Source organism: Schistocerca americana, chromosome X, assembly GCF_021461395.2.
Source record: "Schistocerca americana isolate TAMUIC-IGC-003095 chromosome X, iqSchAmer2.1, whole genome shotgun sequence".
Taxonomy (NCBI): Eukaryota; Metazoa; Arthropoda; class Insecta; order Orthoptera; family Acrididae; genus Schistocerca; species Schistocerca americana.
In genome coordinates, this window is record NC_060130.1 from 184973664 (window position 1) to 184996142 (window position 22479).

Genomic DNA, 22479 nt, shown 5'->3' on the forward strand with positions numbered 1-22479 from the left:
TGACTGAAATCAATCTGTAAAATACAGGATTTCAATCTTTGCCACTGATGCTGCTATTTATCCTAAATATATTGACATACATGGTATTCCAATTTGTTGTGCATGAAGTCCACTACACTGCCAATGGAGAGGTCGACTGTGTGTGCAATTTGCCTTACACAAATGCAATGATAGACTTGAATGAACCCTTCTACACAGCACATGTCTTCGGAGGTGAATGTGCTTGGCCACCTTTGACTTTTTCTTTTATCAAATTCTTGGAACCAAAACCATGCCTGTTTTTGTAGCATTACACTCACTCTGTAAACATCCATTTGTTGGCAATGAATTATAGCTGAGAACATTTTTATTAAATGCAGAAATCGTATTACACTTCGCACTTCAGTCACCAACCATGTACAAGTCAAAGCCCCTATCTAGAAAAACTATATTCTGAAGTGCAATGGCTCAGCTATCTCCATCCACTGGTGGTATTTGAAAGCTCTGATTCACTCTTCTGTCTAGGCATGTTCAATTTGCGTGAGGTATTTATACATCCATGTGTGCCCTTGTTACCTTATTTATTGAATCACACTCATATATATATAATTTTTTCAGCTGTAGCATATGCAACTTAATCATGAGTAAGCTTTTGAAAATGCTGTTCCAGTAAGAGGCTTTAGGTGTGCTTGTTTGCAGCATTAGAGTTAGCAAGTAAATTTAGTGCTAAGCTAAGAAGTATAACTCTTTGTTCCTGTTCGATCTCTAAAAATGTTTCTTGTTATTTTTTACAGTTCATATACTTTTTGGCACAATTCCTCAGTGCCAGTGAAAGAGTATGTTCACGCCTGGTGATTCCTAATGTACATTATCCATTTCATGTTGGTCTATACTTGCAGGTAAATGTAAACTATGAAGTAGTTATTAACTAACTTCTCATGGGTTGGTTTCACAGCCATGTAAAACTTTTTAAAACTAATTATTGTCTTATGTATCTGAAATATTTCTGTGTTGAATAATTTAGGTAGGCTGTGTAGTATATAAAAATACACACGAACATTAGAAGTTATACAAGTTTTCCACATTTCTGATCAAATTTTGGATAATTCAGCTCAGGAGAGATCCATTGAGAGGAGAACTCGCAATCAAATATCTTTGTTGGTTTTGTGTAGTGTTTGTTTTTTTTTCTGTTTGAGAGACAATAGTAGTCATACTTCAGATTTTTTCTTCAAGGTTGGTCTAGTTACACAAGCTTTTTAAAAATATTGCATATTCAGGTTCTTGAAAGACGCTATCATGTTCAACTTGTTTTCTATTTCCAGTCAGTCACATATGCGTTCCTGGTGGTGATTTTCACCTAGAATTGGAGCTGTCCTGCCTAATAAGTTGTCCCCCTACTTGTAATGGTTCGTTATGTTCACAGCTCCTCACAAGGAACCCTATGAGTGTGAGTTTACAAGTTCATTCTTTAGCAAGGCTCATTTGACACGAAAAATGTTAGCTACTGAGCATGTGCACAAGGAGGTCGACAGAAAATGAGTGTTCGAGAGGTGCAGAGATGAGATGCATGTATTGCACTTCACAGAATGGACATCATCGACATCCAAGAAATGTTTAAAACGAACCGTTAACTTGCACCATGGACACCGAATGAGAAAAGGCACGCCACAGTGGTCACAAAGCTTTGCACCATCAAGATCGGAAACGAATCCTCTGAAGTTACAAATCATGCAGGATGTTCAGCTAGGAATCCACTCTTAAAGAATGCATATAGAAGCATACTGGTGTAACAACACACTGATGAAATGTGATGGCATGCAACCGAATGCGATGTGTGTATGCTGGTTATTGTGTAACTGATTATCCTTTAAGGCGTAGCTGCAGATAGTGTGATAATATGTTGTATTGGCATGGAAAAAAATAAACATCCAGAGGCTGAGTTTGTCCAGTGGTTCCAGGTGGTATGAATAGCAATGTCACACACTTTTCAGGATGGTAGTTTCCTCTATAGGCATAAGATTTTTATACACAGACCAGAAATCGTGCAAAACCAAGTCCCTTTGACCAGCTGTTGGCCAAAAGCAGTGCTCATACCACAGTTGTAGTTCTCTTACGCCCATTATCCCACTCTAGCTTGCTGTGACGTAGGTATTCCCTACTGCCCTTGCAAGGTCACATGCATGAAGAAGAGTCATAGGGGGCAGAGCCTCCAACTTCTCAGAACTCAATAAATAACTTTCTGGCCAATTTACCATCCAGATTAAAAATTGGCATAATTGAATATGAATCCATAAAGGCTTTGTTGTTGATCCAACTCTCGTGGTACCTCTAATTTTCAGAGTTCCTTTCATATGTATTTCCTCTTCAAATCTCAATTGGTCGGAGTTGAAAACAAATTCGTAAGTTTGTTTATCATGTTTACAAAGATTCTGCAGTTTGCTGTGCATCATCAACTTGACACTTTATTTGAAATTTCTTTATCTTATTTCTTTCAATTCTGTAGCACTGCTTGAAGTTGTGCAACCATCCACTACTTACCTTGAAATCACTGTAATCTCTGTCTATCGCAATTTGATGTGCATAACATAGTACATCACTTTTGTACCCATCCTGTAAATTATATCAAAATCCTTGAAACACGCAAACACAAGTTTTGGTAACAAGTGTGCCTTGTTTTTCCTTGAATATCTGTAGTTTTTCTTATGCACTGTATGATCATATAGCTGCGGACTTATTCTGAATCTGTTCATAATTGTTTTTCTACTCTGCTGCTGATTATCTTCTATGTGTGTGATTATGTTTAGTAACCACTCCTTGGACGACGATTTTCCTTTGTTATGTTTTCCTGGAGACTGGCTTTGTGGCTCCCTGTCTGATGAAGATGGTGATCTACATGGCTTGAAACCTATTTCAATATCACTTTCACTTGTTAAGCACATATTGTCATCATGGTACTCCTCATGTACATTGTCTGCACTGACAAACGTGTACGATACCACACATTCCACTGACTCATCTTGCAGAAACACTAATATTTCATCTGCAACTTCTTTCTCATTCTGTTAAATTCCTTGGGTTCCTTTCTGACAAATTGTCAACTTCGGCAACTTTTGTTGTACATATAATGCAATGTTTGCTTTGTTCGTCATTGCCATTGCTCTGCTTTGTATTGACACTGTAGAACTTTCATGAGTTATTTGTCAACTAAGCAGTTAAACTACACTCCATAGCCTCGTGCTGTTCTCACTGTTGGAGATGTCTAGTCCCGCCCCCTGTCACCATTTGCAGCCAATATTGTGGTTGCATGGTAGACAATGTGTGGGGCGTCAAATGCCGTAAATGTCATTGGCCTCTTGCTGTCTTGCACTTGAGGGATTCCATGTGATTGTTTTTCATGTATGTAATTACAACTGTTTCTTGATCAAGTTAACATAAGTTTAGAACTTATTCTTTCTTTGGACTTTTTCTGTTGTTTTCAGTACCATACTCTCCGAATAAAAAACTATACTTGTAAAAAAAATGTACTTTTAAAAATATAGACATGTTTTTTTTAATGCAGTCAGTGTCAGGCAAGATATTAAATTTTAATTTTCATTCCCTTTTTTTTTTTCCATTTTATACTTTTATAGCCATTAGAATGTTTAGTGGATCTTAGATCCTGCAGCTGTCAATGAAAGGGTTGGCCCAGAGAAAAGACTTCAGCTTTGTCTACAGATTATGTGATTAATCACTGATTGCTCACAACTCGCAGAACGTTTCAGGGAAAGTCTTGAGTACATAGGAAGTAAATATCCAAATTATAGGTGGAGACTTTACACTGGCATCCATTGACTGGGAAAATTACATGTTTATCACAGGGGGCAGAAGCAAAGATTCGTGTGAAGTTATTCTAGGAGCGCTCTCAACATACAACCTTGAGCAATTGGTTAGAAAACCAACTGGAACATATCAGATATCTTGACTACAAACAGACCTGACCTTTTTGAGGAAGTTAATCTAGAAGAAAGTATTAGCGACCATAATGTCGTTGAGGCTTCTATGTCAGTGGAAGTTGCAAAAAAAAAAAGAGCTGCGTAGAGTTTTCTTGTTTGGGAAAGCAAACGAAAGTGTCATTAATGAATATCTTCATAGTCAGCTCCAAGCATTCACTGCGGGACACAAAGATATTGAGCATCTTTGGTCGTAATTTAAAGGTATTGTCCACCATGTGCTAGAGAAGTATGTGCCTAACAAAAATATAGGGGAGGGAAAGAATCCACCTTGGTACAACAAACGTATTAGGAAGTTGCTGTGAAAGCAGAGAATTTTGCACAGTCGTTTTAAACGTAGTCACTGCTCCACTGACAAACAGAAATTATGCAAAATGAAAGCAGCTGTCAGAAGGACACTGAGAGATTCTTTTAACAAATTTGAAAGCAATATTTTATCTGCAGATTCTAAAAATAACCCCAAAAAATTATGGTCGTACGTAAAATCTATGAACGCTACAGATAATTCAATACCTTCTCTTGCTGACAGTACAGGTAATGTAACTGACGATGATAAACAGAAGGCCGAAATTCTAAACCTAGCTTTCAAAAACTCGTGTACGGTAGAGGACTGCAGCACCATTCCCCCTTACAATTAACAAACAAATGAAAGGATGGCTGACATAGTGTTTAGTGTTCTGGGATTGTAAAGCTGTTAAGATCTTTAGATGCCAGGAAGGCATCTGGCCCAGACGGTATCCCCGTAAGATTTTATGTTGACTATGCTACAAATATAGCACCATTCTTATGCATCATCAGAGATCATTGGAACAGCGGAAAGTTCCATGGGACTGGAAGATGACCCAAGTCATAGCAATCTGTAAAAAGGGTAGAAAATCGGATGCACATATTTAACGGCCAATTTCACTGACCTCAATTTGTTGTACAATCATGGAACATATTTTGTGTTCATTCATAATGACCTTATTTCTCAACTTTCGAAAGGCATTCAACTCAGTTCTGCACTGTCACTTGCTACAAAAAGTGCGCGCCTACGGTCTATCTGATGACTTACGCGGTTTGATAGAAAGTTTTCTAACAGACAGGAGGCAGTATGTCATCCTGAACAGGGTGATTTCAACAGAAACAAGCATAACTTCAAGTGTGCCCCAGGACAACATAATAGGTCCTCTGCTTTTTACGATTTACATAAACGATCTGGTTGATGGTATTGACAGCGGCCTTAGACTGTTTGCCGATGATGCTGTAGTCTACAGGAAAGTAGTATCACACGAAAGTTGTGAACAAATCAGTGAGGATTTGCATAAAATGAATGCATGGTGTAATGACTGACAGTTCTCTCAATATTAGTAAATTTAACCTACTGCATATAACAAGGCGAAAATCCCCATTAATGTACGAGCACAAAATAAATACCCAGTATTTGGAAGCGGTAACGTTCGTCAAGTATCTGGGTGTGACTATTCGAAATGATATCAAATGGAATGTTCAGATTACACAAGTAACGGGTCAGGCGAACTCTAAAGTGCGGTTTATTGGTAGAATCCTGAAGCGATGCAATCCTTCAACAAAGGAAATTGCTTACAATACGTTAGTTCGTCCAGTTTTGGAGTACTGTTCGTCTGTATGGGACCCTTACCAGTTGGGTGTGATTCGAGAGATTGAGAAGGTCCAAAGAAGAGCGGCAAGATACGTGACTGGTACATTTAGCCATTGCGAGAGCGTTACAAATCTCATGTAGATTCATGTTGATACCCATTAAAAATATATTTACATAGTAATGTTCACGTTTCCGGACATAATGAATGACATACTCTCCTCATGCAGATCTCTTGTCATAGAGGCACAGCTGTTCATAAATCAGTGTGTATTATTGCTAACAAATATCAGAAGAGAACAGATTACAATGGGAGTGCTCTAATTCCCAGTTTGTTAAATAGTGTCTTACATGCTGTTCATTCCTGTTTGGGTTTTCTGTTTTAGGGTTTTTTTATTACAGGAAGTGTAAGGTCAAATCTTAAAGTGTTGGCACTTGGCCAGCACCCTAGTCCTCACTGATTGCGAATATCTTTGAAATGAAGCAAATTCTTATGCTGAATATTCATTGTTATTGGGTATTATTGACATTATTCTAATTTTGATATGTTGTAGTACACAGTTTTTGTATTTCAAAATTTTCATAAAAGATGCAGAGGTCGTGTTGCGCATTAAGTCTGAGCCATGTAAATATTGCTCAGATGGATTGCTCTTGAAATGAAACACACATTTGGGCCTGAACTGAATTGATCCAAGATTAAGGAGTCATCTTCTGTGACAATGCAGTTTGTACATCTGACTGTGCTGCATAGAAGTCCTGTATTAAACCCTTTGTACTGCAAGGGAAACTGCAACAGGATGCATTCAGCCTCAGGACGAGAACAAAGATTTATTTGGAGGACAGGTAGTAGCACGAGTTCAAACGGTTACACAAACAGCTCTTGGAGAGCAATGTGCTGTAAGTATATCCTGTCATGTGAAGGATGATAAAAACTTTACGAGACTCCGATGTCCTTCACTTTGTAAGGAAGTATTCTCTATTTTTCAGTTTCTAATTTGAATCTGTGACAACTGTGCAAGTGTTAATCTAGTCATTTCATTTGCTTTATACAGTGCGATTGGGTGTTAAACACATGCTAATGAGAATATGTAAAGTGGACCTGCTTGAGAGAGAGAGAGAGAGAGAGAGAGAGAGAGAGAGAGAGAGAGAGAGAGAGAGAGAGAGAGAGAGTTTTTTCCTTTACCTCCTTGCACTTTGATCTCAATAACTACTGTTGACTAGATGTCTTTTTCATCCGTACTGCCTTCTTAGTCAGTGTCCGAATTTCATCCTTTTATTCAGAGCTCTTCACCTTTCACTTTGTGTAGCTGTAGCATAGTTTCTCACTTCATGTGTTTCTGTCATAAAGCCAGTTTTCTGTTTGCATGTTGCTGTTGAATGGTTTCGAACTCTGGTGCTTTTTATTTTCTATATACTATCTTGATATAATTACTGATAAATTTGTGTACATCCTTTTTTAAGTTGAATGTGTTTCTTTAGTAAATATTATCTTTTGTAATTTGATGTTTTATGGAGTTTCTTATGTTTCCTTATTGGTTTCCAGGGTCTTCTTTTGGATGAATTTGGATGCAGAGAACTCTGTTCAGCAGAGCTTTCATCAAATCCATATCCTGTTACTGCAATTGATTTAACCCAAACCTCACAGATTGGTGCAGTGAAACAAACATTTCTTTTACCTTTTAATTCTGATGGTTGTCTTGTAAATGCACAAGGCAGAGTTCATGCTACAGATGACGTAACAGGAGTTCATGGGTAATCACGAGTAAAATTATTTGTGTGTATGACATTATGAAATAACCATACATCTGTTGTGGCTCATTTTTAGAGTTCTGTACCTTAATTGGTATAAACAGAACACTTATAGGATCACTTTGTGGTCCATCTGTCTCCCCATCTTTTTATTAAGATCTCATTTTGTCAGGAATGGATAGAGATAGCAAGCTGAAATACATGAGAAATACCAAGGTCTATGGTGTAAAACATGTAAGCTTCTAAATCAGTGCAATAAAAAGATGTGGCCATTTATGTGACACATTTTGATACTTGCAATCTTACTCATCAAAACCTATAGATGAACCATATATCATACATAGTTAAGTGTGTACTGACCTTCAAGAGTGAGAGTCCTGCTCACACTTGCCCTGTTTTTATGTACAGGCAGCAATGTAAATATATATGTGTGCCACAAGTTTATATTCTTACTTCTCTAGCTATGTGATAAATAAAATGATGTGGACATGAGGATAACAAATCTCCAAAAAATATTCAGGAGTAACACGTCTGTTTAATAGAGATCCTGAGAAAACATCAGCTTAAAATGTATCATTTCTCAAGCTGTTAACCGTTATCTACAGACCCAGAACATAATTCATATTTTAGTATCATTTAATTTCTATACATACTGGAGTATTTTAAAAAGTGAATATCGAATGTCGGACAGAGATGGGGTCGTAGATCATTACGTACAGGACAAATGTAGGTGCTAGCTATGCAGCTGACCCGAGAAACTTAATAACACATACAGGGTGTTGCCCATTGCCGAAAGAACTGAGGCAGCATGAGCCACCACATCTGCTTGGAGCAGGGCCATTTTTCCTTCAAGGGCCATTCCGAAGTCCACTGTTAGTCAAGTGACAGGGAGAATAATGCTCGTCTTGTTCACGGTATTTTTGATCGAGCAACATATGGCCCCTCAGGTCATTCTAAATGGGGAGCACCTCAGGGAGCTCAGCATTCATTTTCAGGGTGCAGGCTTGGCAATCCCAGGTTTCCCAAGCTGGGAAATGGTGAGCACTGCCATACATCTCCCGTAAGACCCGGACGGACTGGAGAAAGTTTCACCTTTCTACATTCTAAATGGTTTAGAGCATATAGCTGACAGTTTAATCTCTGTAAAGCAGTTGTGCATTGGGGCACAGTCAGTTGAAACACCTAGTTGCCAACAAGCAATGAGCCTCCAGAAAGCTAAACACCTCAAGGAATATGCAGTTGAAATGAGCTACGCGAGTTGAAATGGAGCTACGCGACGCCTTCAACTACAGCGAAGGTAATGCATTGTGCACAGATCTTGTAAATCTTCTCAGAGAGGAACTGCAAGATAAGGGGATCAGGAAGGTGTCACGGAAACACAAAATACAATGAAATTGGTAGATGGCGAACTAGTCAGATTGGATTCCTTTATCCGAACATTCAGTAGCACAATACTTCCAGAACATATCGAGGCAGGTTTCCCTTGCATAAATGTATGGCCTTATTTCCCCAGCTCGGTGTGCTGTTTTTAATGTCAGTGCTTTGGGCATACTACTCTCTGTTGAAAGTGAGAGGACACTAAGAGCAAGTGTGGTAAGGTTACACGTTATGATGTTGTTTGCTCATTTACTCTGCAGTGTGTAAACTGCTCGGTGAATCACCCTGCCTGAACTAGAGACTGCAGCGTCTGCCCTGAAGAAAGGAAGATATATGCGCTCAAAGCAACAAATCGCATCCTGTATAGTGAGGCTAAGAAGATCTATAGGGGCCACTGTTTCCACTGTTACAGCTTCTTCTTTTGATTCAACTCTTAAAAAGCCTATTTCGAAAGCTGATCCCTCAACACAAATGGAGCTTACACACACACACACACACACACACACACACACACACACACACACACACTCTGCACACCTTTTTACCTTTTTGTATTACACATTTGTGGTGGAAAATTCGTATTCAATTAGTTAGTGTGTGCAACAGGATCAATATTGCTGTGTGTGAGTGTGATCCATGCGGATGTTACTATGATAATAAGAGATGTGTAAATGCTCTTCTTGTATTCACCTGGATGTAACAGTCATTCTCCGTGGCCAGGGCGGTGTTGTGCTGTGCTGGATTGCGAAGTGTCAGTGTTCGGGCCAAATGAAGCATAGTTTACATTGGCAGCAGCACCGGCTTCACGTGTCACATCACTGGCTATCAGGAACATCAACTTCACTGACAGAGCAGGCGTGTGACATCAGTGTCTGTGGACACAGCACAGGCATCAGCAACAACAGCATCTGTATGGTTATGTGAGTACCAACAAAGCAAGGGCAAGGCATCTCGTCCACACAGTATGAAACTTCTGAACACTCAGAAACAAGTAATGTAGTCAGACGAACTTCAAGACATAATACAATACATTGATGAGGAGCTCGGCGTAACCACAAAGGTTACTGCCAGAAAAATACCCACTCATTAGGGAAGATGACACACAAAACTGACTGGGCACAAAGAATGCCTAGAAAAAGTTAATACCAGGCTTAGGGAGGGGAAACAAATCAAGATGGTCCGGTCGTTTGCTAGTGTGGCAGCCACTGCTCTGCTCGCTCAGGTGGCTGCCACAAAATCAAACATCAAGACAACACAAATCAAGGCAGCTACCTGAAGAAAAAAAGATCATAATCAAGGAGATAAAGACAGCAAACAGTGTAGTCGTAACTGAAACAGAAGAAGTCAGGAAGCTGAAACAAAATTTGGAGCAAAATAGAAGTATGATATGAGAGCCACCCAGGAAATGGAGGCCAAAAATGATAGTGTAGGATGTCCCAGAAAGTGAATTAACCGATTCAGTGTATGAACAGAGCTTGGAGGGAACCACCTGCAGGAAACAGTTCTTAGAAGAAACAAATGTTAGGTTTAAAACAGGTCCATGGGAGAAGGTGACAGTAAATTATATGTTGAATGTAATCCACAGAAAAAAAAATAAGTACATTGTGAAGTACTGTAAGGAAAGCAAACCAGTATGCATGGATTCTGAACCATTAAATAATGTGCTAATGAGCATCACAGGTAACCACAGTTGAAGAAAATGAAACACTGTCCACGAAGAAAATCATTAAACCCGAGCCCATTGATAAGATGGATTATTATCTTTGTAAGAAACAAAAACTACCATCAAAAAGAAAGCAGGATGCTTGAAGAGCCAAAAGATTCTTGTACAGTGTGAAGGGTAGAACAAGAATAGACATAGTGAAACAAACTGGAAACGTGGCTTGCCATAGAGACAAGGGTGATAATACAATAAAAAATGAAAAAGCCAATAATAAGAATAATAGAAGAGTTTCTGGAGGTGGCTATGGAAGAAAGGAAAACAAGGGACGGACAGCATGCATATCTCTAGACAGGAAAGACTTAAAGAAGAACATACTCTCAGTACTCTCAAATTCTGAAAAAGCTGTCTCAAATTCTGAAAAAGCTGAAAGTTCAAAGAATGCAAGGTGTGACAGTGTCCAAAGCATTATTGTAGCAGAATGTGATAACCCACAACAGCCAGTAGAGGGAGATTATGAAAATACACACATAGAAGAACCTACAGATGGCAACAGGAATTATGCAAAGGATATAAACAGTGATGGACATGACATGAGCAATTGAAGAAGTTTATCTTTGGGCCTGCGGCCTGTTTACAGAATGTGTGAAAACACAATGAGAGAGCTAAATTGGAGGAAACGCTTGTGTTAAAATATAAATAACACACATGGTTAGGCACATTCATTCAAACAGTTGGACCATAAATTTTCCAGTCACAGAGGAAGCTGATCACATTCAGGTCAGTGTCAACTTGCCTACAAATACAGAGGAACTACAGACCGTAATTGACATCATCTGTAAGAAGAGGCAGAAGACACTTGATATTGAGCATGTGTACAAGCAATTAGTAATGGCACATGACCGAATTATATATGATCATAGATTGGAATGACCTCATAGCTATGTGCGCACTAGGTTCCCATAGCATTGACATACAATCAACTTGCACCCAAAAGGCAATGAAATGTAGACAAATGATTAAAATTGGCCAGATAAATGTGCGCAGTGCTAAGGTGATTCAAAAACTCAGAAAAGTATTAGAAGATATGGACCTAGACACATTATGTATACAGGGGCCATATTCCAGAAGTGGAGCATTACCCAACATGCCAGTTACAGCACAGATCATATCATCAGGTCATCATCCAATGGCCTCCATTGTATTGCCAGATGAAGATATAACAGTGACAGAGATAGATCAACTATGTGATGAACATGAGGTGACAATAGAAATAACGTCTGCCTGAATAAAACTTCACATAACTAATCATTATTTTCAATGTGGCCAGGAGATACAACCACATATAGAAAAGCTAACAACTGCAGCAAGACTGTGTCGACACGAAAGACGTTTTCATAATGGACGCAGGTGTAAAATCAGCATTGTGGCATAGTAGAGTAACTGATGAAAGAGGACTCTACCTTCCGTACACTGTACAAGAACTTTACTTTCATGTCACGAATACGCCTCTTAAAGCGCCTACTTTTCAAAATCACATGGGTGTGGCAGCATAGGTAGATATCACCTTAGCAGACTCAACAAAATGTGACCACATTGCAAACCACAACTGACCATTATCTCCGCAAAGTGAATTGGGAACTTTTAAATCCAGAATTTGAGATGCGACCACTGCAAGGAACTGGGTTTGAAGTTGACACCAAAGCTGACAAATTGATGCAGGTGTTGCTGACAGCACAAAACAAGGCTGGTCCCAACATTTGTTAGCAAATCGAGAGGGTTTAAAATTCCCTGGAGTCCACCGTGCAGTGGCAATAATGGCTGAGTTTCTATTGAACAATCAAACAACAATAGAAAGAATTATTACACCAAATAAGAGTATAAAAATGGAAAACATGCATCAAGCACAAAATGGTAACAGATGTTTGGGGTTTTCCATACAAACATGCAACACGTGAGGTTTTATCACCAACTGTATTTTCAAGTGGGATACATCAGTACAATGCTTACTCAGAACTCTATTGCTAGACAATGATGATGATGGAAGAGACAGAATGCCATCAGCATCTTCACTCTGAATTACTAAAACAGCAAGTGAATAATAGTGTTGTGATTCCTTTCGTCCAGGAGGAAGTGACACTAGCTGTAATGAAATTAAAAAAGAAGAAAGCACCAGGCCTAATAGAACTATGGCAGAAGTGTTGCATCAGCTAGTGGACTAAATTGTACCATATATATTAGTGTTATTAAATGAATACCTTTTGCAGGGACGGGTGCCCAGAATATGGATGATCCCGAATATCACTGTACTAAAACGAGGGGAAGGCAAAGACCCAAGGAAATTGAAATCTTACACAAGTCAATTTGTTTGGTAAATGCTCTAGCCAAAGTACAGCAAAAGCTGCTATGCCACTGCCTTGAGGGACCACAGACACACAATAGGTAACAGACAAAAATTACGTTACAGGCATAATAATTGATATAGCTGGAGCATTTGATAATTGATGGTGGTGTGCCCTGTTGAAAAGACTGAAACAGATGGACTGTGCCAAGTGACACTATAACAGCCTATGAGATTATTGCACAGCCAGTCTGGTGCAATTAGAATGTCCTGGAAAGAAAATTATGAAAACCATCGCCACTAGGTTCCCAGAGAGCTCTGTTTGCAGTCCAGAGTTCTGGGATGTTGGCATAGAGCCATAACTGCACCAGATTCAGAGTATAACAAACACTAGAGGCTGCATCACCTACACAGACACTCTGCGATTACAGTATCTGCCAAGATGACGACTAAATTAGAGGAAAATAGTAAGTTCGTTCTTGAAAGACTAAGTAACTGGTGCATAGAAAACAGAAAACAAACTAATGATAGCAGCACACAAAACACTTTATATGTTACTAAAAAGAACATTACCAAAATTGAGAAACCACACAATCAGAATAAATGAGCAACCTGTGAAAAGAAAAGAAGTATACAGGCACCTTCGTATCAACATCAACAAAAAGCGAAACTTTCATACATGTAGACATTGTCTGCCAGAGAGGAATTAAAATCTTAAAACAAAATAGTAACAGTTGGCCAAAGAAGTTTTCAGCTGCCACTAAGTACGGTAATAAAATACTAAAAAGTGATGCTAATTGTCATTGTGAGTATGGGTTGAGCAGTTGGATGCATAAAGCCAGAAAGGTATGGGCAGCACAAGCTGTATGGAGACTGCAGAGTAGTATACTTCTGCACCTGAATGGCATGTGTAGAACAATGCCGATTGAGGCACTGCTGGTGATATTTGGGTTGCTACCTTTGGACCTAGCTGTAAGAAAGGGCAAATATGATAATGTAACGGAGATACTGGCACAAGAGCCACATCAAATAAAATAATAAAGGCATACATTGATAGAGAATGTCAAGAAATCTGGGACAGTGCAGAAACAGGAGAACAGAACTTACCAGTTCCTTTCCAACAAAAAAGAAACATCCAGAATGTATATATTCTTCCAAACAAGGGAGCTGTACACTACCTTTTGGGACATGGCCTATGTCTCAGCTACTTTCTGGAAGTACAACAATGCACCACAGACACTTGTAAATGTGCAGCAATCAGCACCCTAGAACACATCATCTGGGAGTGTGTCATTAGACAAGATGTTACAGACCAGAACAGGAACATCTTTGGTAACACACCAGTGTATAACATAATTAGGAATGAAGAACTGAAGAACTGTGGCATAATCTGAACTCACTAACAGCTGAAGTATCAGCTCGTGAACTTCAAGCCTACATAACTGAAAGACAGTCAAGAAGAAACCTTACATCATGACAATGAGACTCACCACGACAGTGTGTCCACCTGCAACAACCTTCTGGAAGCAGGGAGATGAGCCTCAGGAAGAGTCAGGAAGGATTTAGTGAGACCCTGATAGCCATTTCCCAATTTCTACACCTCAGGTGGCACAACAGCACAGCCCCTGTGAATCCTGAGTTGTCTCTCAGTGCACCGGAGCCAGCATCCAGACAAATGATAAATCTAACTTGGTTCTGATACCAAGTACAGTAGTACGAGGGCAGTTCAATAAGTAATGCAACACATTTTTTTTCTCGGCCAATTTTGGTTGAAAAAACCGGAAATTTCTTGAGGAATATTTTCAAACATTCCCGCTTCGTCTCGTATAGTTTCATTGACTTCCGGCAGGTGGCAGCACTGTACGGAGCTGTTAAAATGGCGTCTGTAACGGATGTGCATTGCAAACAACGGGCAGTGATCGAGTTTCTTTTGGCGGAAAACCAGGGCATCTCAGATATTCATAGGCGCTTGCAGAATGTCTACGGTGATCTGGCAGTGGACAAAAGCACGGTGAGTCATTGGGCAAAGCGTGTGTCATCATCGCCGCAAGGTCAAGCAAGACTGTCTGATCTCCCGCGTGCGGGCCGGCCGTGCACAGCTGTGACTCCTGCAATGGCGGAGCGTGCGAACACACTCGTTCGAGATGATCGACGGATCACCATCAAACAACTCAGTGCTCAACTTGACATCTCTGTTGTTAGTGCTGCCACAATTGTTCACCAGTTGGGATATTCAAAGGTTTGTTCCCGCTGGGTTCCTCGTTGTCTAACCGAACACCATAAAGAGCAAAGGAGAGCCATCTGTGCAGAATTGCTTGCTCGTCATGTGGCTGAGGGTGACAATTTCTTGTCAAAGATTGTTACAGGCTATGAAACATGGGTTCATCACTTCGAACCTGAAACAAAACGGCATTCAATGGAGTGGCGCCACACCCACTCCCCTACCAAGAAAAAGTTTAAAGCCATACCCTCAGCCGGTAAAGTCATGGTTACAGTCTTCTGGGACGCTGAAGGGGTTATTCTGTTCGATGTCCTTCCCCATGGTCAAACGATCAACTCTGAAGTGTATTGTGCTACTCTTCAGAAATTGAAGAAACGACTTCAGCGTGTTCGTAGGCACAAAAATCTGAACGAACTTCTCCTTCTTCATGACAACGCAAGACCTCACACAAGTCTTCGCACCCGAGAGGAGCTCACAAAACTTCAGTGGACTGTTCTTCCTCATGCACCCTACAGCCCTGATCTCGCACCGTCGGATTTCCATATGTTTGGCCCAATGAAGGACGCAATCCGTGGGAGGCACTACGCGGATGATGAAGAAGTTATTGATGCAGTACGACGTTGGCTCCGACATCGACCAGTGGAATGGTACCGTGCAGGCATACAGGCCCTCATTTCAAGGTGGCATAAGGCCGTAGCATTGAATGGAGATTACGTTGAAAAATAGTGTTGTGTAGTTAAAAGATTGGGGAATAACCTGGTGTATTTCAATGCTGAATAAAACAACCCCTGTTTCAGAAAAAAAATGTGTTGCATTACTTATTGAACTGCCCTCGTATATTGTGGTGTAGTGCTATGTAATGTAGTGCTGTATAGCAGTGTAGTACATAATTGTAAATTGTAAGCTGCACCAATGACCAAGGGGTAGTATGTATATTTTTTTCCTAAGTCTCCCACCTCCCTGAAACACCATAACGGTTGGTTGTACTAACACATTTAAAATTTTGTTAAAATATATGTGATATATTCATGCCAGTTCATGTGCAACATTCAGTGTGTTCTTGTATCTAGATAACAGACTAAAGGAAATGGCAAATAAACAAAATGTTGGCATTTGTCAGTGCTGTTGTAAAGGCACTGATATTCTAGAGCCCATGCCCCTCTCCCCCACGGGGTCCAGGGTTCGATTCCCGGCTGGATTGGGGATTTTCTCTGCCCGGGGACTGGATGTTTGTGCTGTCCTCATCACCATCACCAATTTCATTCATGACAGTGGCTAAATTTGATTGTGAAAAAATTGGACTGCGTAAGAATTGGGACTTTGTACGGGCGCTACTGACCATGCAGTTGAGTGCCCCACAAATCAAACATCGTCATACGACCATGCACATAGGACAAGGTCATTCTCCCTTGTCTTCAAATAGGACACAGCCCTGTGATGCATGGCTTCGTGCTCCAGCAAGAGCACACTCCGATGTGCGGTGCTTGTGATGTGTAGATCACGGTGCACCACAGGTTATTAGATTGTGTTTTATGTTCAGACTAGGGGACACCAGCTCATTCGCTGACAGATTTGCCCTCCATTGTAACTGACAATAAAATGAACATGGTATGGCTTTTAAAGGTTTTTGGTGAGATTTTTAATGTTTTGTGAAATATCCTTTTTGTTCCTTAAAATTTTATGGAGAAATTTTTAATGTGTTTTATCTGGGTGTCTGGCTCACCCGTAGTTTTATTTGCCAGTCACATTTTTCTTTATCATTACTTCAGTTTTTCTCTTATACTACTTGGGTTTTAATAGCCAGTTTTAGAACATCTGCCCATTTTATGCTATCTTATAAAGGATGTGAGCTAGTTTGATGCTGTGGATGATCATGAGTGAGGTTCAGGGAGAGTACATGTACTTACGTAAGACTGCCTCTTCCTAGTTTTATGCTGTTTTAACTGCATTCATTTCTACTTACATTTGTAAGGGTTCTGATAACTTCACGTTGAAAGCCAATAACACAAAAACAATAACAGCAGTAGCAGGAGCATGTGATGAAACTCTTCAGAAAAATTGGAGCCCAGGGCGTTTGGGGGTTACATCCAAGATACAGCAGAGCCTCTGCTGCCAGCTATTGTATTGTTACGCCCCCAGAATAGTATTCCCGGCAGATACCAAAACTTCATAAAGGTTCTACCTTGGCAGCTGCCAGCCCAAACTGCCAGTGTCAGTGACCAGTAGACTGCTAACTAGGGAAAATGCTGAGCGAGTTGCAGCAAACATGGAAGCTATTGTGGCATGGGGGAACAACTGAATGCCAAAGCCTGCAAGCAAAGCGTAATGAAAATGTGGAAGCTGAGAGACACTGTCATACTAGGGACAAAGCAGAGTTTCATAAGGAAGGCATTGTAAAATACAACAATAAGTATACAGGTGTTGAACCAGCAGAAAAGAGCCTCTGAAAAGTGAAGTTGCAAAGGCGTGAAGTCACTAAGAGAGCTGACTGACAGTGATGGAAAAATCAGTACACATGATGTCATAACAATCCCCACTGCTGCAGAGTGCACTGAAAGTACCAGTATAAATACCCCACACTTCTTAACAAATGTCTGATTGCTGATTGCAGACTACCCACTGCGTAGTCTCACCCCTGGTGTCAGTTGCAGTGAGAGGGAAGGCTATGGAGGTCAACCCTTGGCACACCTAGATGTCTTTTATTGTCTATGGAACCACGAGTCCAGCTGGAAGGACATTGTTGCACTGCCAACTTCCGAGCCACTGCTGATGAGGTCGCTATCACCCTGCAGGTATGCTGGAGGTTTGACCTGCGTGACCTGGACACTGTCAATCATCCGCCTTCGTGAGGGGGGAGGGCACTGCAGCTACTCTCCCGTTCCTGTGGCAGACATCGATGCTGCCAGCTCCTGAACAGAGGCCGAGAGGCGCCGCTGTGAGCCAGTGAATACTTCAGGTGGACCTGAGACCCAACTCCTGAGTGTAAACCTTAAATGACAACGAGAGCACTTAGGAGATTGATATGTAGAGTTGGAGACAACCAGAGTTCGGCTGCCCTGTGACGTAGCAGCCACCACCCAGCACTTCACTGTGCTGGCAGTACTGAAAGACGAGTGCGCATTGGCTTTCCACTGCAGACAAGATGCTGGGTTGGCTGAGGCATTGTGCTTTGAAAGACAGCCCTGTATTATTGCCCAATAAACGTGTTATTGTCTGTGATGTTTTCTTGGTGCTCCCAAGCGTAACTAGGTCCTTGCTACTGCATCCCACTCGGCTCACTCCTGATGAATGTAGGAGTCTGGGATCAGACTCCTATAGCATGCTCAGTGTCCAACAGCTGCAAGTTGTAGCTTATGTTGGCACCAGTGACTCCTGTCCAGTACAAAGACAATTTCTCTGTAGCGTTCTGAAATGAAGAAGACTGCTCTCCTCACTTATGTCACTGCTTAAACAAAGCTCAAACTGCAGCCACAATTTTTACAGAGCTCTGCTGTGTGATTTAATAATGATGGCATCCTCTTGGGTAAAATGTTCCAGGAGGTAAAATAGACCTTGGCTCAAAATTATTTGACAGCACGTCACTAACTTGGTACCTAAAAAAGTGTTGATATGTAGTCTGGGCAATGACTTTTCAAGGGAAAAGGCTTTATAAGAAAAATCAAAACTGGTCTTCTTTGGATCATAGGGTAGACTGTTAGATCCGTTACTTGTATTGATGGCTTAGAGAACTGGGAAAGAGAACTGGATGGGTTAGACAGATTGGAAATTAATCAGGGAATACAATAGAAGATGAATGGTAAGTTTGAGAGCTGAAATAGTGAAGGCAGCAGAAAAGTGGGGAAAAAGACAAGGTGAAGCAGAAATCCTTTGATAATATGAAATAATAAATTTGGTTGTTGAAAAGAGGAAATATAAAAATTCAACCGATGATGTTGGCAAGAGGGAAGACAGGCATCTGAAAATAAAACTGACATCAAGCGGAAAGTGGCAGTGCAGGGTGGTGAGAAGAGAAATACAAATCTGTGTGGGTGGGACTATAGGATAGATAGAGGTCACTTGTAGAAAAATTAAGAAACATTGGAGAAATGAGAAGTATGAGGGGCGGGTACAGGCTGTGAAACAGAATGAGTGCTTCTAAACTGTTGGCACACCTACCTCAGTGCTGTAAAAGTTCTGTGCACCATAAATTACTAATAATTTTCCCAATTTGGATTGCACTGACGTGTTAATTTTTTCTACTGTAGATCCGTGTTTAAGGAGCATTTCATATCTATATCATAATAAGTACAGTCGGTACTATTTCTTAAATGGAACTTTGGTATATACCATCTGAACTTTCTATTCAGTTGTTGCTGTACCTTTTCCAAATTACATCAATCTTTTTGATACTTAGTATGTCATAATCGTTCTCTAGACAGAATATTTTGCTGTAACCTCTGTGTTCTAGTTTATACCTAAATGGTGGATTATTTGTTGTTGTTTTCTGACTTCTTGTACAAAATTTAAATTTTCTTTGAAAACTCGAGGATTATTGAAGGTAACTTAACAGAACATCAAAATTTTAATTCTGATAATGGAAAGCCCAGCTTAAAATATCAACAATTATGAAAATGATAGATTGTTATCCACCGTACATATTACAAGCTGAACTGCAGACAGGCACAACAAAAACTGTTACACACTGAGCTTTCGGCCAAAGCCTTCTTTAGGAAAGTAAGGAAAACACACACACACACACACACACACACACACACACACACACACAGACAGAGAGAGAGAGAGAGAGAGAGAGAGAGAGAGAGAGAGAGAGAGAGAGAAGTCTTTTTGTTGTGCCTGTCTGCAACTCAACATGTCATCTTTATGGTGATCAGCAACCTGTTCTTTCGTAATTACTAAAATTTTACCTCATTCTTTAAATCCCATTAGATGTAAAATTTTGTAAAACGTCAGTTTTTGGGGAAACTATTTCTTTCATGATGTTTAAATTCCATATTTCTGACTTCTATATACGAGTGCTATGCTAGCGCGGCCATCTTGGTGTCATGGCATTCCGCCGCTCAGTCGGCATCCTGCCGTGCTAGTGAGAGGTTCGTGCTGTACTCCGTTGAGTTACTGTGACAGTTTGAAATGTCAGCGTTAATTGAAAATGCTGCAAAGTGTGAAGTGCATGCTGTAATAAGGTTTCTGACTGCAAAAAACTGTACACCGATAGAAAGCTATCGGCAGCTTTGTGAAGTGTATGGGGACAACATAATCACTGAAGGTGGAGTGCATCAATGGGTCATAAAATTTAAAAATGGCCGAACTAACATTCACGACGAAGAGCGAAGTGGAAGACCCAGCATAGTGACTGCCGAACTTGTCAAAAAAGTCGATGCCGCGGTCCGTGAAAACCGTAATTTCACAATAACGGAACTCTCTATGAGTTTTCCACAAATTTCACGAAGTTTGTTGCACGAAATCATTACCGAAAAGCTTGGTTACCACAAGTTTTGTGCAAAATGGATACCAAAAATCTTGACAGAGATTCACAAAAATCAGCGAATGGCTGCGGTGTTAACATTTTTGGACGCTCACGAGAATGATGGCGACTCATTACTCGATCGCATCGTTACTGGTGACGAAACATTGGTTAAGCATGTGAACTGCGAGACAAAATTGCAGTCAATGCAGTGGGGGCACACAAATTCCCCCCCCCCCCCCCCCCCCCCCCCGAAAACCCAAGAAATGCATGCAGACAATGTCAGCAAGGAAGGTGATGGCGACTGTCTTTTGGGACAGAAAAGGTGTGATTTTTGTGGATTTCCTGGAAAGAGGCACTACAATAAACTCTCAAAGGTATTGCCAAACTCTGTACAACCTCAGAAGAACAATACAAAACAAGCGCAGGGGAAAGTTGGGCTCAAAGATCTTGCTGATTCACGACAACGCTCGGGCCCACACGGCAAATGCCACTCGTGAAGTTCTCGAATCTTGTAAGTGGGAGTTGTTTCCTCATCCGCCGTACAGTCCTGACCTGGCACCGAGCGACTTCCACTTATTCCCAGCAATGAAGAAGTGGTTGGCTATGCAGCATTTTGATGACGACGCACAGCTTCAAGAAGAGGTAACCATGTGGTTGAAGGCCCAGGGCCAAATTTTACTACGAAGGAATTTCCCAGCTTGTCCATCACTATGATAAGCGCCTTAATTTAAATTGCAGCTATGTAGAAAAGTAGTATTTAAGTGTGGCTTTCATATGTATATATATAAAAAAATTTCCAATACTTTATTTATTTTTAATTCCAAAACGTAATGTACTTTGTGGATAGCCCTCGTACTTCATCATTCTGACAACAAATTACACACGGTTATATAAACCTATGTCAGCTGCATGAATAACCAGAGTTGCACACAAGGCTTGAGCTTGGGACTGGGTAGAAGAGAAAGAAGTGAAAGTACCCTCCTCCTCCTCCACCCCCACCCCCCCCCCCCCCGCCCCCACCCCCTCACCATCCCTGTTGCTATGCAGCTAAAACAGCAAATAAGAGAATGTTGAAAAATGGATGTAAAATATAGCAAGAAACTTGAAGACAGTATTATGGAAAGGGGTGAGGAACAGATGAAAATGAGGTGGGAGATATGATACTGCAATAAGAATCTAACAGAGTGCTGAAAGACCTGGGTTGCAACAAGCCACCTGGTGAAGATGACATTTTGCAAGAATTATTAAGATCTTTGGGAAACCCAACTATTACAAAAAAAAGTCTTCACTTAATATGCTGGCTACATGAGACAAGCACAATAGCCTCAGATAGCAAGAAGAGTGTAATAATCATATCATCAAAGATTATCACCAGATCGTCATTTTAATAAGGAAGAACTTCAAAACCTGGATCAAGATCAGTCTGGGTTCTGATGAAATGCAAGACTACATGAAGCTATACTAACTCTGCCACTTACAGAAAAGGTTGAAGAAAGATAAACCCACATTTGTATATTTAGAAAAGGCTTTTACCAATATAGGTTGAAAATCAGAAGTCATTAGGAATAAAGCACAGAGAGTGAAAAATAATCTGCAACTTGTACTGAAACCAGATTTGTTATAAGAATTAAGAGACACAAATGAGTGGCAGTAGCTGAGAACGGAGTAAGATACAGTTATAGGCCTTCCCCCATGTTACTCAACCTTATATTAAGCAAGTGTTAAAGGACACTAAGGAGAAGTTTGGAAAGGGAATTTAATTTCAGAGAAAAGAAAATAAGTGTTTAGTTTGTCAGTGACATTGTAATTCTATCAAAAGACGGAGGACTTGGAAGATCAGTTGAAGGAAATGGATAGTGCCTTGAAAAAGAGGCTATAGTATTAACATAAAAAAATTAAAGAAATGAACAGAATATAGTGGAACTAAGTTATATAATTTGAGGGAAGTGTATTCTGAAATGAAATGCTTTATGTCGTAGATGAGTTTTGCAATTTGGATAGCAAAATTTGGCAGAAGCAATGGGGATATAAAATTGAGACTGGAAACTCCAAATATAAACATAAATTTTAAGAGGTAGTTTCTGAAAATATTTGTCAGAAGT

The 22479-nt window shown here is 40.3% G+C and overlaps 1 protein-coding gene and 1 long non-coding RNA gene across 3 annotated transcripts in view; one reads left to right on the forward strand and one right to left on the reverse strand.

Moving 5' to 3' along the window:
* The window catches only part of LOC124554908 (guanine nucleotide exchange C9orf72-like), an 86601-nt gene that overhangs the window by 44467 nt on the left and 19655 nt on the right, over positions 1-22479 (forward strand). For both annotated transcript variants that reach the window (XM_047128598.1, XM_047128597.1), the window contains 2 exons: positions 774-878; positions 7109-7317. In XM_047128598.1, the coding sequence (XP_046984554.1) occupies positions 774-878; positions 7109-7317 (314 nt within the window). The remainder of the gene's footprint in view (positions 1-773; positions 879-7108; positions 7318-22479) is intronic.
* The window catches only part of LOC124554910, an 87631-nt gene that overhangs the window by 6062 nt on the left and 59090 nt on the right, over positions 1-22479 (reverse strand). The window lies entirely within an intron of this gene.